The sequence below is a fragment of the Rana temporaria genome, chromosome 2, assembly GCF_905171775.1.
Source record: "Rana temporaria chromosome 2, aRanTem1.1, whole genome shotgun sequence".
Taxonomy (NCBI): domain Eukaryota; kingdom Metazoa; phylum Chordata; class Amphibia; order Anura; family Ranidae; genus Rana; species Rana temporaria.
In genome coordinates, this window is record NC_053490.1 from 340,230,723 (window position 1) to 340,253,312 (window position 22,590).

The 22,590-nt window shown below is 44.0% G+C and overlaps 1 protein-coding gene across 1 annotated transcript in view; it reads right to left on the reverse strand.

The window, feature by feature from the left end:
- Nucleotides 1-22,590, reverse strand: part of LOC120928430 (membrane cofactor protein-like) — a 122,735-nt gene that overhangs the window by 66,153 nt on the left and 33,992 nt on the right. Inside the window, exon 4 of the mRNA XM_040339536.1 lies at nt 13,493-13,572. Coding sequence (XP_040195470.1) covers nt 13,493-13,572 — 80 coding nt within the window. The remainder of the gene's footprint in view (nt 1-13,492; nt 13,573-22,590) is intronic.

Here is a 22,590-nt window from a genome sequence, read left to right on the forward strand (position 1 = left end):
TTTCAAGAGTGGCGTGCCCGCGCGCGCTCCCAGCCTTACTCTCCTCCACTTCCGCCCCCACCCGATAAAGTGCGCCCCGTGCGCACGAGTGAGCGACCTAGGGCATCATGGTGGCTGCCTGGGAGCATAGATAGCTTCCCCCTGCTTTCCTGGACTTCTTACCAGCGTTTCTTGGAGGGGAGGGGAGGAGCGGTGGCCGTCATTGCAGATCAAGTGTGCTTGTCCTGTGGCTCTGACACTGTACAGAGTGAGGTGAGAAAACTCAGCTCTTTACTTCCTGCAGTGGCCAAAAACGAGAAGACGCCAAACTCAAAATCTTAGGCTCCTTTTTCTCTTACCTTTATCCCCGCCGCAGATTTAACTGCTGAATTTACAGACAGTACCAATCTTAACCCATCTCAGCTGGCTTTGTGTGCCAACCTTCAGGGATATGGGTTCCTATTTAAAGGAGACCTCTTCCCTGGGCCTTGTAAAAGACTCTGACCAGGACTTTTAGCTGCTATATCGAAAGTGCTGGAACTCAGAGCCCAGTCCTGCAAAGAGAGACATTACAGGCGATGCCTCATGCATGGGGCCCGGATCCCATCCAGTTTTGGTGTAATAATTTAGCGTCTTGGATGGACCCAAAAGGCATAACTCTCTTTAGTACCCAGGGGGTCTTTTTGTCCGAGCTTTCCTTAGCATACACTCCATGCGTCCACACCTTAGACACTGGCGAAAAAACTGAGGTACTTCCCTGATGGGAGGGGTTATATGGAGGGGAACAGTCTCGGATTGGTTGTGCCAGTGTCCAATCACCTCTGGTGACCATACAACCCCATTATGTAATGATTATGGCTCTGTGTCCCGTGGTGTACGATAAATAAATAGCATTTTTTTTCAAAATTGTCACTATTTTTGTTTATAGCGCAAACAATTAAAACCGCAGAGGTGATCACATACCACCAAAAGAAAGATCTATTTGTGGGGGGGAAAAATGACGTCAATTTTGTTTGGGAGCAACGTCGTACGTCCACGCAATTGTCAGTTAAAGCGACGCAGTGCTGAATCGCAAAAAGTGGCCTGGTCTTAAGTAGTTAAGGGAGAATTGCACAAAAAACAAGATTGGATAAACCCACAAGTGCTTTTTTTTAACCACTACTATTCCTTTATATTGGCTTTTGGAATTTACAAATGCAGCAATTTAGAAATCAGATGAAAGGTTTAGCAGTGGGAAACACTTTTTGATAGATAAAAAGTGAATTTTTTTTATACATCTATATAGATCTGACCAAAATGAGGGACAAATGAGGGACAGAGGGACATTGCTCCAAATCAGGGATAGTTGGGAGCTTTGTAATACAAGTGACCAGTAACAGCTGAGTGTTCTAGCAACAAGGCAAGATGGGATGTTGCCATCTGAGAGTTTTTTGGCCAGGCTTCGGGAGGTACGCAAATGACCTACACCTATAGCAAGGGCATTATTCAGCTATATTTAAAGATGCACAGTTTGTTTTTATCTACAGGTGAACCAACCATCTATAAGACCCCTTTCACACAGAGGCAGTTTTCAGGCGTTTTAGCGCTAGAAATAGCGCCTGTAAAGTGCCTGGAAACTGCCTCCCATGCCGACCTAATGTCAAAGGCCGAGTGCTTTTACACTACGGCGGTGCACTTGGGGGACGTTATAAAAGAGTCCTGCAAGCAGCATCTTTGGGCCGCATAAACAGCACTAAAGTGCCGCTTAAACGAGCCCCAGTGTGAAAAGTAGCCTAAGCGCTAATGCTGCGTACACACAATGAAAACGGTCTGATGGACAGTTTTCATCAGACTAACCTATCGTGTGTGGGCCCCATCGTTTTTTTATCCATCAGTCAAAAAACTAGGAACTTGTTTTAAAATTATCTGATGGATAAAAAACCTATAGAAAAAAAACGATCGTCTGTGGGTACGTCCATCGGTTAAAAATCCATGCATGCTCAGAATCAAGTCGACGCATGCTTGGAAGCATTGAACTTCATTATTTTCAGTACGTTGTTGTGTTTTACGTCACCGCGTTCTGACACGATCGTTTTTTTAAATGATTGTGTGTAGGCACGACTGATCATCAGTCAGCTTCATCGGATAACTGATGGAAAAATCTATCAGACCGTTTTCATCAGACGAACTGATCGTGTGTACAGGGCATTAGAGTTTTATGCTCTCTTTTGCTTAGGGGATTTGTTTTTCTAGGTATGGCACCCAAAAACTTTTGAGAACAATCCCCTCAAAATTAAAGTCCACCTCCTAATACTAAGGCTCCACCCCCCTTTTACAGTCCAATATTTACATGTCCATTGAGGGAAAAAAAGGGAGAAGATCTTATGTCCTATATCCTACACCAGGGGTGTCAAACTCAATTTCATTGTGGACCGCATCAGCATTATGATTGCCCTCAAAAGGGCCAGTTGTATATGTAAGATTAGATGTCCAGCGCATCCCCTCCCCTAACATTAAATGTCAAGAGACACCCCAACATCAGAAGTTGAGTCCCCCACCCTCCCTTACATCACAGTGCACCCCCCTTTCCTTATGCTGCTGCTGGAAAGAAGCTTGAAGTATTGCTTGAAAGCAGAAAGTAGGTGTCTGGAGGAGGACTGCAGCTGCAGGAGATGTGCGAGGGCCACATGAAATGGCCTGGAGGGCCCGATTCTGCCCACGGGCCTTGTATTTGACACCTGTGTCCTACACTATAAGGATCAATTCATCAACGTTTACTGCATGCGATAAGGGTATCATGTTACTCATTTGCATAAATGATTGCATGTGGTAAAGAAAAAAGAAAAAAAAGGTTATGCAGTATCTACCACAAAAAAATATGCCAGTAAATAACAAGTAAAAAGCCCTTAAGTTCAATTCCCAAGTGGACCAGAGCGAGCGTTAAAAAGCATATGATAATTACCACTAGGGTTTAGCTGGCGGTAATACATGCAGTATTGGTCAAAAAAGCAGCCTGGGGCGGGGGAAAGCCATCCGTCACGTCCTTAACAACCGATGACTCATCAGCTGTCAGCGGGCTTCCCCGCTCACAGCCGATTGTAAATAAAAACAAAAAAACTAAAACACACAATTAAAAAAGGATGGAAAAACTGGTGTGAGGCCACCCCCCCCCCCAGTCCATTCCCTTTGGCAAAAAAAAAAAAAAACGGTGTGCCCCCCCTCAAAATCCATAGCAGACCGTATTTCGGGCAAGCATCCCGGCAGTTTAGGCAAGGGGGGTTGTGGGCAGGGGGCTAATCACAATTTTGGAAGCCCCCTTTAAGAAAGGGGCCCCCAGATCCTGCCCCCTCTATGTAAATGAGTATCGGGTACCCCTTACATATTCGCATAAAAAGTGTCACAAGCTAATAAAAACACACACACTGTCCATCACTCCACCTGCCGGACCAGAAAAACAAAAACCAAAGACACTCCCGCTGTCAGTGAAGGCTGCCTGCCTACTGCAGGCTCTGCTGTCTGACATTTCTTATATAGGTAAGGGGTGGGGCCACCTGGCTGCATATGAACTAGGGGGCCCATTGCGTGGAGCCCACCTAGTCCATATGTAGCAAGGTGGCCCCGCCCCTTACCTATATAAGAAATGTCAGATGGTGCATCATGCAGTAGGCAGCCAGCCTTCACTGACAGCAGGAGTATTTGTTATTTTTTTTAGTATTTATTTTCGGGTCCGGCAGGCGGCGTGATGGATGGTGGATTTAAATTATGGGACACTATTTTTTAATAAAAGAATTGTAAAAAACTGTGTTTTTATTAGCTTGTGACACTTTTTTTGGTGAATATGTAGGGGTACGATGTACCTGATACTCAGGTACATAGGGGGCCGGATCTAGGGACTCCCCCTTCTTAAAGGAGGCTTCCAGATTCTTATTAGCCCCCTGCCCGCTGACCCCCCCCAACCCCTTTCCTAACCTACTGGGCTGCATTGCCGGATAAGGGTCTGCTATGAATTTGGGGGGGGGGGGGCCATGCCATTTTTTTTTACATTTCCGAAGGAGCTGGTATGGACTGGAGAAGGGAAGCCCGCTGACAGCTGAAGAGTCATCAGTTGTAAAGGATGCTGTGACCGGCTTCCCAGCCTGCTGCTTAGCAACCAGCTATTTGTCAAAGAACAGACTTTTTTTGACAAATCCCGGTCCGCTCCTTAACAATCAACTCAATGCAGTAAATTACTGCATTAGATGATGTGGCAATTATTGCTAAATCGAGCAAATACCCTCATTCTGGGTGAATTGAACAGTCACAACTGATTTAAAGCATGCCGTATTTTACAAAAATTTTATCGTTATTTATATGAAGCGACCCCTATGTCATGGTTTCTCAACCAGGGTTCTATGGAACCAGAGGCTGCTAGGGGTTCCTTGAGCAAAGAGCAATTTCTGCCTGTTAGATAAGTTCTCACTGGCACCACTGATGTTATTTTTGGCAGGGGTTCATTGAAACAGGAAAATTATTTCAAGGGTTCTGAAATGCTTGAGAAAGGCTGCATGTACATGGGGGAAATCACTCCCACTGTGCTATTGTATTATGAAAGTGGGGAGCCTTCCCCGCCATCAGAACACACTGATCAATGTTGCCGGATGCAGTAGGTGGCACTGATCGTTTGAAAAACACATGGTTCAAAAATGAGCCAAACGGTAAAAGCGTTAAAACAACAGCATTCTTATCGCATTTTTTGGATGCCATTAAGATTTATGGCACGAAAATGCACGTTAACGTTTTGCTGAAATTTTTGTGTGATTTGGAAACAAGGGCAGAATAGCAGATCTCTGCCTATGATTCCTGGTCCCATAGATGCATTTGCACTCATTTGTGCAAATTTGCCCGTGTGTGTATACGTCATTCTGTCTGATGGAAGTCGACCGTTCTGTCAGCTTCTGTCAGACGAGCATGCTGGAAAACCAGCAGCTGACCGACTCCCGATCAGCGCTCTCCACCAATGGCTGTCTCACTGTCAGAACACAACAGCTCAGTGGGGGAGATCACTTCACTAATTTGGCATAGTTAGTACAGCGGCCCTGACCGGAGCAGACAGTTTTCTTGCTTTTTTTTTTTTTAAATCTTCCGCTCTCTCTCTCTCTCTCTCTGAAATTGCTTATCATAAAATTGCTTATCACACCTGTTTTAGTACCAAATAATTGACTTTGATTGATCTAGGTCAGGGATCTCCAAACTACGGCTCTCCAGCTGTTGCGGAACTACACTTCCCATGAGGCATTGTATAACTCTGACATTGCATACTTGTCAACAGTCCCAATTTTCCAGGGACATCACGCCTAAAAACGAATGCCCCTCCCCTAATTATAATAGGACTCCGCCAAGAGAGAAATATTTTTTTTACAATGTTGGCAACTACGACATTTGCAGACATGACTAGGCATGATGGTAAATGGAGGGCCATAGTTTAAAAACCCCTCATCTAGGTCATTTTTTGGGGAAGGTCATGCTTGGCAATATAATAATATTTTTTTTTCGTATTTGTCTGTATTAGTTATATAAAAATATTTTTAGGGTAACTTCACTTTCATGGAAAAAACTAAATTCAAATAAAATTCAAATAAAACAATATTGCATATACAATTGCGACTTAAGTCATATTGTAAATTGAATGTTATTAATTACCTTTCCTTTTTCAAACTGCAGCATTGTAATTTTCTGTAACATGTAATACAATGCAATATGGCGTACAGTTGGTGTACAGAATGCCCCCCAAAAATTTAATTTTCTGCTTGTGTGATTGGCTTACTGATTCCCACTGGTACCAGTCAGATTTTTGGCATCCCCTGCAACACAAAAGGTCATTTTTGGCAAGATACTCCCAAAGGGAAATCACGTCTAAAGGGATGCAGACCCCCATTTATTTCCTCATTAGAGCCCTGCAGGTGCAGCATCTGATTGAGAATTATAAAACCACAGATACCTATGCTCACGCCATTTTGGAATAAAGTCATAGAAATAATCATCCTGATCACTGAGACTAAACTCATACTCAATGCAGCATGCCGTTTATTGCACATATCAAATTCACCTCTGACAAAATACAAAACACTCCCTCTCGATACACTAATTAAACGCTGCTAAATCTCTTATTCCGATTCACTGGAACTCCCCCCGGGTTCCCTCTATAGCGGAATGGCTCCACAAAGTCTCAGAAATCTATGAAATGGAAGACACTGGCACAATCCAGTGAACGGGTTGAGAGGTTTTATAAGACATGGCAACCCTGGACCATTTTTCAATACTCTCAGGCATATTGGGACATTACAGCCAAACAATTTCCTCGATCCAACATTACTTAAATAACCTATCAATACGTATAGGTCAAATAACAAACTACTACCTCTTATGTTACTGTATTACTGGTATTTGACTACGCACCGTCTAAACCAGGGGTGTCCAAACTTTTTCAAAGAGAGACAGATTTAATGAAGTGAACATGTGTGAGGGCTGACCACTTTGCCTGACATTCTTTGAATCATTAAAATTCGGTCTAAGTGTGCTCGTCCGAGCACTAATACACTGCCCAACAAGAATTCTCTTGCCTTTGTCACGCTTGTTCCCGACACAGACGGATGCTCTGCTCTTTAGGGGTACCGTTAATTCTTAATGGGACCCCACACATTGGAAAATAAGGGGTGCTTTTGGTGCAGTGCAAAAAAAAAAAAAAAAAAAAAAAAAAAGGGTCTGGACTTCTTTCCCTGCATTTTTGTGGGTAGGGGAGCCCATTGAAATGAATGGGCTGCCCTACACGCAGCCACACAGATGTAAACCAAGTGCTTGTTCACATGTCAGGTTGGAGGGGCAGTAAAACAACATAGTTGAGCGTTTCTTACCACCCCCAACTTCTCCCCCTTTAGCTGCAGCTGGGGTTGTACACATGCTGCAGCTGGAGGTATACCCAGGCTGAATGGTGCTGCTCTGCAACTACCCGCAACTGTGTGCACTGCACTGTTGCGGTATAGGCTTTACTGCCTGTCAAATGCCTCTGAAAAGCAATTTGTGCATTGTTTGCTTTTCAGAGGAGCAGCAGTCCTGGCTGCTATCCCAAACAGCAGTTCTGATGGTACAGGAATGGGGGGGGGGGGGGGTTCCAGATTAAAAGTAACATACACACACACAGACACATGCACAGACACACACATACAGACACTCACATGTATAAAGCCCTTTTAAAACAAATCTAGCTTCTAAGTACCTTTCCAGTTTCCTCATTCAGCCGGGTACTGCACTCTAGGGGCAAACAAAGAGCACGGCACACTACCCTGCATTTTACTTTCACTTTTGAGGCTGACGGAGCTTCTTACAGTGCCGATGTATAGTTCGGCAGGGGATCGGGAGATCGGGCTCATCCGACAGCCCTTATCTCCCCCGATAGCGCGGCCCACCTGAGAACCATGCGGGCCGCTCAAAACCAGCCCGTGGGCAACGATTGGCCCGCAGGCTGGACTTTGGACATGCCTGGTCTAAACTGAACACTGTGGTTGGTCACTTTCCTCTTTTTCTTAACCTTCCCTCACTGTTATTGAAGACAAGTCAGGAGAATGCATATACTATCTTACATGTGGTATCGTTCTGATTGGTTACAATGAGACACGACAGAACAGGCTTAGCAGTCTTTACTGGCATATAACACTCACTTTTTTACCCTGAAAACAGAAGGTAAACTGTGCCTGCGTGTTATACGCAGGGGGTTGTGGAATGTTTTTTTCCTGAAACTTCCCTCTTAAAGTTAGGGTGTGTGTTATACGCCTGTGCGTGTTATACGCCGATGAATACGGTAATTGTCGCAAGAGATCCAATAGAACTATATAATCTTACACAATGTTGACACTGTTAACTATGATTAATCAGTTATAATTACATTACCTTTGTGTAACTAATTTGCATTCAAATGTACACTTCCTTGATTTGTACTGATCTATTGTTACAAATAAACTCTTTAATGATAAAAAATAAAACCACAGATTGACTCAGAACATGGACACAGACAAACATCTATTTCTTCAGAATAACAGAAGGTTGTTAAAATCTTTGCAATGTACACAGATCACCCAGAGGGGAATTTTGTTTTCCTCAACAAAAGTGGAGTTACTCTTTAATAAAGTGTGGGAAAATGTAAATGTAAAATTTAAATAACTACATACAGTACATCTACTTTGATTCAATGTTTCAGCAAAAAAGAAAAGAAAAGAACGTCCAGGTACATGCCTGTATGGACATTTATACATATTACAGTTTTATATATGAAAACTAGGGTTGTCCCGATACCACTTTTTTATGACCGAGTACAAGTACCGATACTTCTTTTCATGTACTCGCCGATACCGAATACCGATACTTTTTTTTAAATGTCATGTGACAGTTTTCAAACCACAATACAGACTAAGTATATTTTCTTTAGAACTATGAAGAACTCTAACTCAAGACATTGCCCAGGCCATTACATTGGTGGTCGGTGGGAAGAATGCCCATTACATTGGTGGTCGGTGGGAAGAATGCCCATTACATTGGTGGTCGGTGGGAAGAATGCCCATTACATTGGTGGTCGGTGGGAAGAATGCCCATTACATTGGTGGTCGGTGGGAAGAATGCCCATTACATTGGTGGTCGGTGGGAAGAATGACCATTACATTGGTGGTCGGTGGGAAGAATGCCCCTTTACAGATAGCGAAAACATTCATTGGGTTTACTATTTTGCAAGTTGGAAATGAGTCTGTGATGCATTTGCCTATATGTCTCAGTTTAATGCTCCCTGCTAGCCATGTGTGTAGAGGTAGAAAGGAATTTCATGTGTGATTCATTCCTCTAACAGGTTATTGAAGTGCTAATGTCCCCTCACTATTCTAAAGGTTAATTGATCTATTGTGTTGTGTGAAGAAGATCTGTGTTTACCCTTAAAAGATGTGTATTGTATCATCAGGCTAAATGATTAGAGAAGTGGTATGTTAATTATTCTGATTGCTTCAGTGTAGTAATTAACTCCACTGATGTCTTTATCTAAAGAAATGTGTCTGCATGGTCAGCTCCGACTTGTCTCCTATAATCTGTATGGGAAACCCCACTGTGTGAGGGGGGGGGGCGGAGGTTTCATTGTTCCTAACAGGTTGTAACCACATATAAGCTGAGTTTTTGTGTCATTAAAGTCTCTTGTTCCAGCATTAAGCCTTGGCATGTGTAGCTTATTATGGCGATTCCAGGAGGGGATGTTCTTGTATGGGGAGAAGGGAATGCTTGACGGGGATATCATTCTAATACCGTCACAAATGGTTGGCAGCAGCGGGATTTTCCCTTCTATTCCCCTTTACACCCGGATTCCAAGCAGACACTGGAAGAACTACTGGAAGTTCGTGGAAGGATTGCTAGCAACAAAACCAAGCGGGTCATCATAGCAGAATTAATGGAGATAGACCAGGAGGATGGGATTGCAGCAACGCCAGCAGTACAAGAGATGGAGAGACCAGTGATTCAGGAGGAGTCACCAACCAACAAGCTAATGAGAGAGAAGCTAGCTTGGTTCGGTCCGAACCCAACGCCGGATGTGGTGCTGAAAGTGATGGACCTGTTAGTAAACGCAGAACTACAGAAGGATAAACAAATAAGAGACGCAGAGCTACAGTTAAAACTGGCAGCAGTCCAACAAGCAGCCGCACATCCTCCAAACAGTGAGTACAGCACAGCAGACGCAAGGAAGATTCCGTTTAGCGCTTTTAAAGCTTTTGATGAAAAGGACTGTGAGATTGATAACTACCTGGCAGATTTTGAGAGACAATGTAACCTGCACCGAATAGCTAGAGGAGAGTGGGTTGCAATATTGTCAGGCAAACTGTCAGGCAAAGCTTCTGATGCTTTCCGGACCGTGCCAGATCAGGATATCCATAGCTACGCCAGGGTTAAAGAAGCGCTCCTGGCTCGTTATGCAGTAACCCCAGAGTCCCACCGACAGAAGTTCAGGGACTCACGCAAAACCACGAAAGACTCTTACGCAGAATGGGCATGCCAGTTGTCCCTGTCGGCCTCAAACTGGGTTAACAGCAGCCAGGCCACCACCGCAGAGGACATTTTGCAACTAATGCTCCTGGAGCAATTTTACAATCACATCCAGACGGATGTCAAAGATTGGGTGAGAGATCGCAGGCCCATGACTCTACCAGAGGCCGCGAAGTTGGCGGATGAATATGCGGATACTCGCAAGACAAACCAGGTCACACCACGGGTACAACCTCCACGACCAACGGTGCCCTCACACCCACCAGCCGCTAGATACCAACCTCCTAACAGACCGGTGACATCTAGCCCTCGCTATCCACGCCAGGAGGACAACGAACAACGCTGCTTCCGGTGCAAACAGCTGGGTCACTTCAAGCAGAATTGCCCCATGAACAACAACACCAGGTCAAATTGGTCTCAACCTGGGTACCGCCCACCAGCAGCAGCCCATTGTGTAGACTCGGCTTGGGATCTCCAGGAGCTGGGTCCGGAAGAACCATTGGACACCATTTACGAAGTCCTCACAGTACAATCTGGTATTACGGACAACAGGGAACACCATTGTCAGCTGGTCATGGGCGACAGCCATGAGCCGGAGGGGCCCTGGAGGGAGCTGGGCAGAACGAGGCACCGGCGGCTACCCCCCAAGAAGAAGAGGTCCTGGAAGCCGTACAACAAGCTGACCTGGGAGGAGAAGAAGCGACTGGAGGAGAGGGAGTCGCAGCGGGCGGCCCAGATGCGGGCCGAGATGTTCGCCAAGGGCCCACCGGTGACCCCTTACACCACCACCCAGTTCCTGATGATGAAGGACCACGTGGAGAGCCTGCAGGACATGAGCAAGCAGGAGCTGATCCGTGAGTACATAGAGCTGGAGGAGTGCATAAGCCGCATGGAGGAGGAGAACAACCACCTGAGGTCACAGCAGGCTGACCCCCCCCAGGCTCCATGAACTGGAGATTGAGCTGGAGAAGCTCAAAGAGGAGAACCGGCGGCTGCGGAGGGAGCAGAGGGTGGCTGACCCTATGGGGCACTGACCCCCCCCCGGACTCTGAGCACCAGTGCTACAGCATTTCAACAAATATAACTTTTTCTTTTTATGAATCTCCTGTGATTGTCACTTCAGAGCCATAACCTGCCCCCTCCCATAGCGGGACACCTAGATGGCGGCGCACAGACCCATTCGCCGTCTTCACACTGACTTCTGGTGACTCTGCAGATCGCACAAAGACTTGGGGACTGACCGGCGTGTGATCTGACGACCCGGTGGCATACCTGAGTCGGAAGCAGTTGCCAAGGGAGGTCAGTTACGCCAAACGGAGTTAACCTCGGACTATAAGCTCTGAACCCGTCAACCCTACTGGACCAGGAGAGGTCCAACCGGGTTTGCCGGAGCAGGGAGAAAAAGGGGGGCCACTGTGATGCATTTGCCTATATGTCTCAGTTTAATGCTCCCTGCTAGCCATGTGTGTAGAGGTAGAAAGGAATTTCATGTGTGATTCATTCCTCTAACAGGTTATTGAAGTGCTAATGTCCCCTCACTATTCTAAAGGTTAATTGATCTATTGTGTTGTGTGAAGAAGATCTGTGTTTACCCTTAAAAGATGTGTATTGTATCATCAGGCTAAATGATTAGAGAAGTGGTATGTTAATTATTCTGATTGCTTCAGTGTAGTAATTAACTCCACTGATGTCTTTATCTAAAGAAATGTGTCTGCATGGTCGGCTCCGACTTGTCTCCTATAATCTGTATGGGAAACCCCACTGTGTGAGGGGGGGGGCGGAGATTTCATTGTTCCTAACAGGTTGTAACCACATATAAGCTGAGTTTTTGTGTCATTAAAGTCTCTTGTTCCAGCATTAAGCCTTGGCATGTGTGGCTTATTATGGCGATTCCAGGAGGGGATGTTCTTGTATGGGGAGAAGGGAATGCTTGACGGGGATATCATTCTAATACCGTCAATGCTACTTTTTTCACATTGCATTTTAAACTTCAATTAAGCACTATAGGTGTAATACAGAATAACTGTCAGCGGGTGGCACTGTCCTCCTTAAGAGTTCATTCTTAAACTTCTTATTCATGAGAGAAAAGCAATGCTAGACAAGTCAGTGACACGGCACGCAATTACTTCTGGCAACTACAGTACACATAGCTTGCAACTGTGATAGTGTGCACTACTGTACAGTATTCAACTATTCATTCAGCTTGAATCACTTTCAGTGTATCTTACTTGCTTACAGGGCTGCCTGCTACGATGTCTGCCCTGCTCGTTCTGTTCTCTGCCTGCTCTCCTCCCACTCTCCACCCCTCTCATCATTTAGCAGCACGATCTCTGCTGCTCTCTCCACCCCTTCTCAGCCCCCTCTCTGCACCCACTTGATGTGAGGTTGTTTAAAACAAATACCAGCAATTAGGAGGATGATCTTTGCCGCTCTCTCCAGTCCACCCCTTCTCAGCTGCCGCTCTCCACCCCCTCTCTTCACCCGCTCGAGGTGAGGAAAACATACCAATGAGGATGATCTTTTCTGCTCTCTCCACCCCTTCTCAGCTGCCACTCTCCGCCCCCTCTCTTCACCCGCTCGAGGTGAGGAAAACATACCAATGAGGATGATCTTTTCTGCTCTCTCCACCCCTTCTCAGCTGCCGCTCTCCGCCCCCTCTCTCTTCACCCGCTCGAGGTGAGGAAAACATACCAATGAGGATGATCTTTTCTGCTCTCTCCACCCCTTCTCAGCTGCCGCTCTCCGCCCCCTCACTGCACCCGCTCACCGCCCACTCGAGTTAAGAAATAAAAAAGTATCGGCAGAAGCATCTGGAGCATTTGCGCGAGTACGAGTACTCGCCCAAATGCTCAGTATCGGTCCCGATACCGATACTAGTATCGGTATCGGGACAACCCTAATAAAAACCAAACTGACTATATACTAAAGTGCACAAAGCTAAAACTTTGAGAAACTTTACTGTAAAGCTGAACTAAAAACTCTCAATCAACATTGACTTTTTTTTTTAAAAAACATGCTGCTAGCATAAGTAAATAGGTAGGAAAGTTTATCATTTACTGGTTTTAAAACATTTTTCTAAATTTCTTCAGTTGCTTTTTGGTTTTCAGGCCTAGGCAAATGAGGTCATACATCACAGGATTCTTTTGGAGGGGGATTCTCAGCTTAGCACATCCTCCTGCCTGCATACCTTGCCTAAGGGCAGTTGGATTCCAAGAAGAAAATGCTACATAAAACATATGCCTTTACTCAACTGTGGCCAGAAATGCTAGGGAGGTGTTATTCAAAGCAAAATACCAGCAAAAAATAAAGCATGCAGATATGGATAAATGTGCAAGTTTTGCTTTGAATATTGAAAATTTATTTAAATAGCGTTTTCAGTTTGTGGTCCCCAGATACTGTTTTGTTGTGCTTAAAAAAAAAAAAAAAAAAAAAAACAGGCTCTTATTTCTATTACACTCATATTTTTACATCCCAGGAGGGTTGGTTTTACCTTCACATACAGGGACTTCATTACTCCAAAGTCCATCTGCTTGGCATTCTCTGTAACTCTTTCTGGATATCATATTGTATCTGAAATATATAAAATGAAAAGGTACTTATGATAGAAATAGAAGAAAGCAATAGTGAAGCCAAAGGGGTTATAAAGGTAAATGTTTTTTCGCTTTAATGCATCCTATGCATTGGGGTAAAAAAACATCCGTCAGCACTGCCCCCCCCCCCCGAGCCCCCGTTTTACTTACCTCACCCCTTGAAAGTCCCGTGCGTGTCCCCGTCATCCTGTTCGGTTCCCAGCCTAGCCGTTGATTGGCTAGGTTGGACGGATTGATAGCAGCGCAGCCATTGGCTGGCGCTGCTGTCATAACATCCAATGACGCTGCGCGCCGGGGGCGGGGCCGAGGGATACAGTAGGCAGCTATGGCCGCCACTGTATCACAGGAGCGCGCTCGCAAAAACGTTCCACCATGTGAGGGAGCTTGCATGAAGGTGGAAAGCTCTCGTGAGGAGGAGCAGAGACAGCCGCCGAGGGACCCCAGAAGACAGGGTTCGGGGGCACTCTGTGCGAAACTAGCTACACGGTGGAGGCAAGTATAATATGTTTGTTATTTTACCAAAAAAAAATTCTGCCTTTAGTGTTCCTTTAAAGCCGCACTACAGGCATTGAAGTATGCGCAATGCATATATGAAATGTATTTTTTCATAAGCTGGCAAAATACAAGGATTTCTTTTCAGGTCAGCCTCATGCAACCCCAATACAGACAGAACAAACATACTCTCACATGATTCTGATGTAAACAATACTCTTATTAAAAGCAGAACTATACCACCATCTGCAGTCAGAGTTTCCTGCCATAGTGTGCAATTATGATGAGCATCCTTACACATCATGGTAGACTTCATTGTTTGCCCTTCACAAGCACTGACAGTTCAGCACTATCTCTTGCTACTTTAGCTACATGGCAATCTTCTTTTCATTGGATGGCTACTAAAGATAAAACATTTGCATGCAGCTGCTCTGGCCACAGACAAGCGATACGTGTACGGCACTGCAGACACCTACAGTTGCTTAAATTGCTTGTAAAGAGCCTTGGCGTGTCATGGCCTCTTCCTGGTGGCTGTGAAGTTTGACCCTTTCGGTTCTTCTCTTTAAAGCGGAGTTCCAGCCACAATTTCACTTTTTAAATATAAATACCCCTTGTAATACACAAGCTTAATGTATTCTAGTAAAGTTAGTCTGTAAACTAAGGTCCGTTTTGTTAGGTTGTTACAGCATTTAGACACTTTATAAAATATAAATTGACTGGGGCCATCTTAAGTGTGGGCATCATGAAGCCAGACTGTATGACTTCCTGGATTTCAGCCTTGCAGATCTCGCACATGCTCAGTGCTGCACAAGCAGTGTCAGATCAGGTTTCAGCACCTGTGCTGTCCAAGTCACATGATTCTTTGAGACTGGGGAGTGCACAGACTCCTGGAAAGTTACACCCACTACATTCCCAGAAGTCTGTGCGGTGCATTAAGCACCTAGGTGCAGGAAGTGGGAAGATTAACTATTCTGCCTAGCAACAACACTTTGAAGGCATCTAAAAAAAAATAAAAATAAATTGTAAAGGACTAATGACATTTTTTTTAAAACTACTGATGTAATGTTATATTTATGGGTGGAACTCCACTTTAATGTGTTTGAAGGGCCAACAGGGAGGAAAGGTGAACAGGAAAAGGCAGAATAAACATTACAAGGAAAGATCTGGTTACTTTTCTCCTTAAAATGGAACCTGATTTGTAAAGTATGTCAAGAGCTCAACAATAAACCAAGGTCAGCTTTAAATGTGTAAAGTGCTCAATTTCTAGTCTGGGCAAAGGTACACTTTATTGTCATCTCAATGTTTTAGCATTGAAAAGCCAAACCAACCCCAAAATCTCATAGAAGTGAGAAGTATAGTAGAGGTGCCATAAAAAAACGTACCGGACTGCTTTCCTGTCTCAAGACCTAGAAGGCAAACATATCATGCAATTGATCTGTTTTTACACATTCCAGAGTGCATACAGTGAGGGGGAAAAAAGTATTTGATCCCCTACTGATTACACCCTGTTCCAAATTATTATGCCAATGATATTTTTCTCATTTACCTAAATAATTGATGTAAACAACAGTCAGCATAATTCTCATGTTATCAACTATTAAGAGTACAATTAAAATTTTATTGAACAAACCTCCTAATAAGTATTTTTTCCAAAAAAAAAAACTTACAATGCACTGTTCCAAATTATTCGGCACAGTAAGTTTCAAAACACTTTATAGGTTGTAAAGAACTGAAAATTGTCATTTGTTATGTTTGCAGCATATTTACTGAAATCAAAAGCGATTTCATTCAAACTTTGAACAACATTTTAACTTTTTAAACATTTTAACAGGTCACGTTACATTTTAACATAGGACCCCTTATTTGGTAGCAGCTTCACAAGTCTTCCATCCATTGAACTTGTGAGTTTTTGGAAAGCTTCTGCTTGAATTTGTTTGCAAGATGTCAGAATCGCCTCCCAGAGCTGCTGTTTAGATGTAAAATGCCTCACACCCTCATAGATCTTTTGCTTGAGGATGCTCCAAAGGTTCTCAATAGGATTGAGGTCAGGGGAGGACGGAGGCCACACCATAACTTTCTCTCCTCTTATCCCCATAGCAGCCATTGATGCAGAGGTATTCTTTGCAGCATGAGATGGTGCATTGTCATGCATGAAGATGATTTTATTATGGAAAGCATAGTTCTTCCTTCTGTACCAGGGAAGGAAGTGTTCAGTCAGGAACTCCACATACTTTGCAAAGGTCATCTTTACACCTTCCAGGACCCTAAAGGGGCCGACCAGCTCTCTTCCCATGATTCCGGCCCAAAACATGACTCCACCACTGCCTGGTTGACCTTGCAGCCTTGTTGGAACAGGGTGGCTGTCTACCAACCATCCACTACTCCATCCATCTGGCCCAACCAGGGTTGCACGGCACTCATCAGTGAACAGGACTGTTTAAAAATTAGTCTTCATGGTTTTTTCTGCCCAATGCAGCCGTTTCTGCTTGTGAGCATTGGTTAGTGGTGGCCGAATGGAAGGTTTATGCACAGTTGCAAGACTCTGGAGGACACCTTGATGTCCGTGGGACTTCAGAGGCACCAGCAGCTTCAAATATTTGTTTGCTGCTATGTAATGGTGTTTTAGCAGCTGCTCTCTTGATCTGATGCATGGATCTGGCAGAAATCATCCTCAATGTGCCTTTATCTGCACAAAACCCCTCTGTGCTCTGAATCGGCCACAAATCTCTTAATAGTGCGATGATCACGCTTACGTTTTCGTGAAATATCGAATGTTTTCATACCTCGTCCAAGGCATTGAACTATTTCACTCTTTTCAGCAGCAGAGAGATCCTTTTTCTCCCCCCTATTGCTTGAAAATGGTGCTCTGCTTAATAATGTGCAACACCCTCGTTTAGTAGTTTTTCCTTTAATTGGGCTCAACTGGCAATCTAACTATCACAGGTGTCCGAGATTTTTTTCGGTGATCAATAGAGCCCTGAGACACAATGCCATCCATGAGTTAAACTGAAAAACAATGGGCTAGATTCACGTAGGGCGGCGCATTTGTACGGCAGCGTAGCGTATCGTATTTACGCTACGCCGCCGTAAATCAGAGAGGCAAGTGCTGTATTTACAAAGCACTTGCCTCCTAAGTTACGGCGGCGTAGCATAAATGGGGCCAGCATAAGCACGCCTAATTCAAAGGAGTATGAGGGGGGCGTGTTTTATGTAAATTGATGTTGACCCGACGTGATTGACGTTTACGAACGGCGCATGCGGGAACGACGAACGGCGCATGCGGGAACGACGTCCATACTTAACATTGCGTATGCCTCATAGAAGCAGGAGCAACGTTACGCCGGAAAAGCCTTACGCAAACAACGTAAAAAAATTCCACCGGGCGCACATACGTTTGTGAATCGGCGTATCTAGGTCATTTGCATATTCTACGCCGAGTAAGTATGCACCCTAAGATACGACGGTGTAAGAGACTTACGCCAGTCGGATCTTAGCCTAATTCCGGCGTATCTTGCTTTCTGAATACAGAAAGAAGATACGCCGGCGCAGCTTTGAATTTACGCGGTGTATCTATAGATACGCCGGCGTGATTCAATGCTGAATCTAGCCCAAAATATTTAATCTTTGTGACACTGAAATGGAATTTGCATAATCATTTGGAACAGGGTGTATGTTTATTTGTCAGTGGGCAAACGTACAATCAGTCTATAAATGTAATAGTAGGTTTATTTGAACAGTGAGAGACAGAATAAGGACAAAAAAAAAATCCAGAAAAACGCATTTTAAAAAAAACTTATAAATTGATTTGCATTTTAAATAAGTGAAATAAGTATTTGACCCCTTCGCAAAGCACAACTTTGTACTTAGTGGCAAAACCCTTGTTGGCAAAAACAGAGGTCAGATGTTTCTTGTAGTTGGCCACCAGGTTTGCACATATCTCAGGAGGGATTTTGTCCCACTCTTTGCAGATCCTCTCCAAATCATTAAGGTTTTGAGGCTGACGTTTGGTAACTCAAACTTTCAGCTCCATTCCACATATTTTTGTGATTAAGATCTGGAGACTGGCTAGGCCTCTTTTGCCTTCCACAGGACCTTAATGTGCTTAAGCCACTACTTTGTTGCCTTGGCTGTGAATTTTGGGTCATTTTCATGCTGGAATACCCATCCACGAACCACTTTCAAAGCCCGGGCTGAGGGAAGGAGGTTCTTTTTTTTTTTCTTTTTTATATAAACTCTATTTTTTCACAAAGATATAAATACAGTATTACATGCAAGTACATCAATACAACACATCCTCTACTTTACTGCTACCATCTTTTTAATAAACACAGTTGTTATTCCACATAGAGAGGTTATATTATCTTTAAGCTGGGTTCACACCTATGAGAATCGGCTGCTTAAACCGCATCCAATTCACATAACATTATAAAATACATTGATTTCAATGAGGCTGGTTCACATATGTGCGATGCATTCGCACTGCGCATTGCCGAAAAAACGTGTGCCTTTTCTAGGCATTGCGATGCGGCTCAGGTGCGAATTCAGGCCCATTATCTTCTATGGGCACGCAACTGATTCGCAGATGTGTTCATTTCTCTTCAGGATTTCTCTCATTCACCTCAATACACTTCCCCCCTCCCCTCTCCCAGGTCTCCAAATTTGCAGCTAAAACAGAGATGATCTGCTGAACAGTTCTCTTATGTCTCTGCAGAGATAAGAGAGCTGAAATTCTCACTGCACAAGTGTGAATCCAGCCTACGCTCGCTCATCATTTACACTTCCTTAATAAACTATTATAAGACTGCCATTTCTACTCTTGTTACGTTTTCATTAACCAGGAAGAACCCTCATAATCCTCCCACCAGGATTCATAAGAACTCATAAGAACAGAGAAAGAAAAAAGAAAGAGAGAAAGAGAAAAAGAGAAGAAGAAAAAAAAATTATTATATTATGCCCCCTCCTGCCATCCACCCATATACCCCCCCCCCCCCAACTTCACCCTCCCCTTCGCATGCGTATCCAAAAGTTATTTATTACAGCTCAATTTTTTTGGGGATTTTATTTTAAGGATTTTGTTCCCTATATGTAATATAGGGAGTCCAAACTTTCCAATACTTATCCTCTTGCTCTCTCAACATCATAGTAAGATTTATTTTCCATTTGTTACATTTCTTTTACTCTGTCTAGCCATTGTGATCTCGTTAAAGATACCATGCTTTTCCAAAGGATTGGGATACAGGCTTTTGCCGCCGTAAGCAGATGCCTTAAATGGGAGTATTTGTATTTTTCAATAGATAATGGAATGTCGTGCAGCAAAAAGGCTCCTGGGTTTCTCCAAGAGACACATCTAATTTCTTTGACTGTTTCAGAAACCATCTTCCAGAATTCTTTCAGTCCCGGACATTCCCAAAATGTGTACCATAGTGCCCTAAGCACCCTGGCAGCGCCAACACAGATTTGATACTTGTGGAAATATCTGATTCAATAATACCGGGGTTCTATACCACCTAGTCAGAATTTTGACTAGGAATTTTGACCAGGCCCGTTCATAGATAGTGCCTTTGCGTCTAAGCACTCGATTCCGCTCCAGCATCTTCGTGCCACTCCACTTGCCATTGAGGCTATTGGTGGGAGACCTTTACAGCCTTCCCTTGTGACCATAAAGATAATCCAACTGTCATGCCTTCATTAATAAGGTTCTTCTTATTGATATTTGGTTTAATTAGATTAATCTATGCTGCCATCTAGTGGCCATTTTGTATAACTGCACTATTTCTATTTTAATGCAGTCATTTAAAATAGCTCATTAGATTTTGTACATGCAAGCCTCCGTACTTCCAATCCCATCAGGCCTTGCATCAGCCTTTTCGGTCCTTTTCCCCTTTCACCCTCGAAGCAAGCACATGGGCTGCTGAGTTCTATGCTAGCCATCCAGATTCATCTTCGGTATGTTTGCCATTTGTGTCTTCAGCTAGAGAGATAGATAGAGATAGATAGAGATAGATAGAGATAGATAGAGATAGATAGATAGATAGATAGATAGATAGATAGATAGATAGATAGATAGATAGATAGATAGATAGGATAGATAGATAGATAGGCACTAATTGTATGATTGATTATTAATTGCATTTTGTTTGTATCTGTTACAGTTTTACTCTATCTTGTATCAATAAAAGTTCAAAAGGATTCTGCGCCTACATGGACGACTATGTTGCCGATTCACTTTCTCAAGGGTTTATCTGAAAATCCTCGTCTCCTACTAGTGCTGGCTTCTTCTTTGTGAAAAGGACGAGTAGTGAACTGGGACCTTGTGTCAATTATAGGGGTCTCAATCGCATCATGATTAAGAACGCTTATCCGATTCCACTGATAACAGAATTATTGGATTTATGTTTTGACTAAGATTACTGATCTGTACCATTTTTACCATATTAAAAGATGTGATTTTTATTGCATTTTCTGTCCGATTCATGGTTTCTGATATTTCATCTTGCTGGTACTGACACCACCACCCCCAAACAGAGTGCTCTCGATCCAGTGCTGTGCCCGTCTGCAGTAGCGCTGGTCTCTTCCTGCTGTCACAGGACAGACAGAGCAACAGAGCAAAATTGCCCAAAACCTGTATACAAGCCTTTTTGTTAAACCAAGCCACAGGTTTCATTGAGCAACGTTGCAACCTTCTAGCTACTAATGACATCATTGGTTGATAGGAAGTATGTCGGGCACATATTTACATTTTAGAATGGGGTGCCTCGACATTGTGCATAATTTAAACCACTTAAGGACTGCCGCACGACAATATACGCCAATAGAATGGCATGGGCAGGCATATTGGCGTACCTGTACGTCCCTGCCTCCCAGCGGGTGGGGGGCTCGACAGAGTCCCCCCGATGCCCGCGGCAGTCCGTATCGCTTTAGGAGCAATCCGTGATGAGGGGGCGGCCATTGATTTCTGGCCACCCCCTCACGATCGCGCCTGGCGAATAAGAAGCTCCCCCTGCCTGTGAACTGTAAACACAAGCAGGAGGAAGTGATGTCATCTCTTCTCGCGGTAGTCTTTTTGTCCGGAGCTAGAGGAGAGAAGACATCAAGTTGCGCCGACACTTCACTGACACTAGTACACATAGGCACATAAAACACCCCCCCCCCCCCGATCACCCCCCAGTCACAGTGTCACTGACTGCAGTGGTATTTTTTTTTTTTACTGATCACTGCATTTAGTGTCATTTGTGACTGCAAAAAGTGTCAGGGATAGTAGTGTTAGGTCCAGGGTACCCCCTAACAAAGGTTTGTAACAGAATGACCCGTGACAACCAGAGACTTTTGAACGATGAGGGGTACTCCTGTGCCAGCGTCACTAATAACTCTTGGGTGTAGGGTCATCCTGTGCCCCTTTTGGGCATAGGGTGACTGAGAAATATTAATTATAAGAGATGGGACATAACTGATAATTCATATATAATTCATAACTGATAATTCAGGAATATTACAGTTTGGTTCATGCTGACCCACACCCGGTCAATAAGATTGTCTACTTCAATGTTTAACCTAGGCTGTTGAGATGTTAACCAAGTACGTCTGCTCCTTTCATTGTGTGAAGATGCTATTGATGATAGATATGTGTTGTGAGTTGGCAGTCTAAAAGGTCAGGTGTCTCCTTTCAGGGATAGGGAATTAGCATGTCAATTATGTTTAGTAAAGGAATGTGACTTCTCAGCTGTAGTAATTAGGTCATGTTAAATCGGTGCCAAGACCTCTGTCATAGAAATGTGTATTCTGCAGATGAATCACTTATTGTCGGAGACGGAATGTCTGGGGAATAATTAGCTCAACAGGATGTCATTGTCTAAGAGAGTGTTTATTGAAGTGATGTGTGGGTGGAGAGTTCTTTGTTCCTTTGATTACTGTAATATGTTGTACTGTATATAAGACAGAGTTACCATTAAAAGTGGTCATACATTTTGACTCAGAACGGAGCTTGTCTCGTTATATTTGGGGAATTGGTATGGATGATGTCTGCTAGATTGTGGAGTGTCAGATGAGCTGTCGTGTGGCTGATGGAAGGGCGATCGTAAACGGTGGTGACCATTACATGGTTTAACCCCTTGATCACCCCCCCCGGGTAAGCCTTTCACCCCCTACTGCCAGTGTCACTAAGCAATCTTTTTTCTGATTGCTGTATTAGTGTCGCTGGTGACGATAGGTAGCCAGTTGGCTATTTAGGTTCACCACCAGGTTTTTATATAGTGTCAAGTACCCCCATATATTACCTAATAAAGGTTTTAACCCCCTGATTGCCCCCTAGTTAACCATTTTACCAGTGATCACCGTATAAGTGTTACGGGTGACGCTGGTTAGTTAGTTTGCTTTTTATAGCGTCAGGGCACAAGTCATTTATTACCCAATAAAGGTTTACCCCCCTGATCGCCCAGCGGGTGATATCAATTAGGTTTTAGCGTCAGTCAGGGTCTGCATCACCCCAGGCAGCATCAGATTAGTGCCA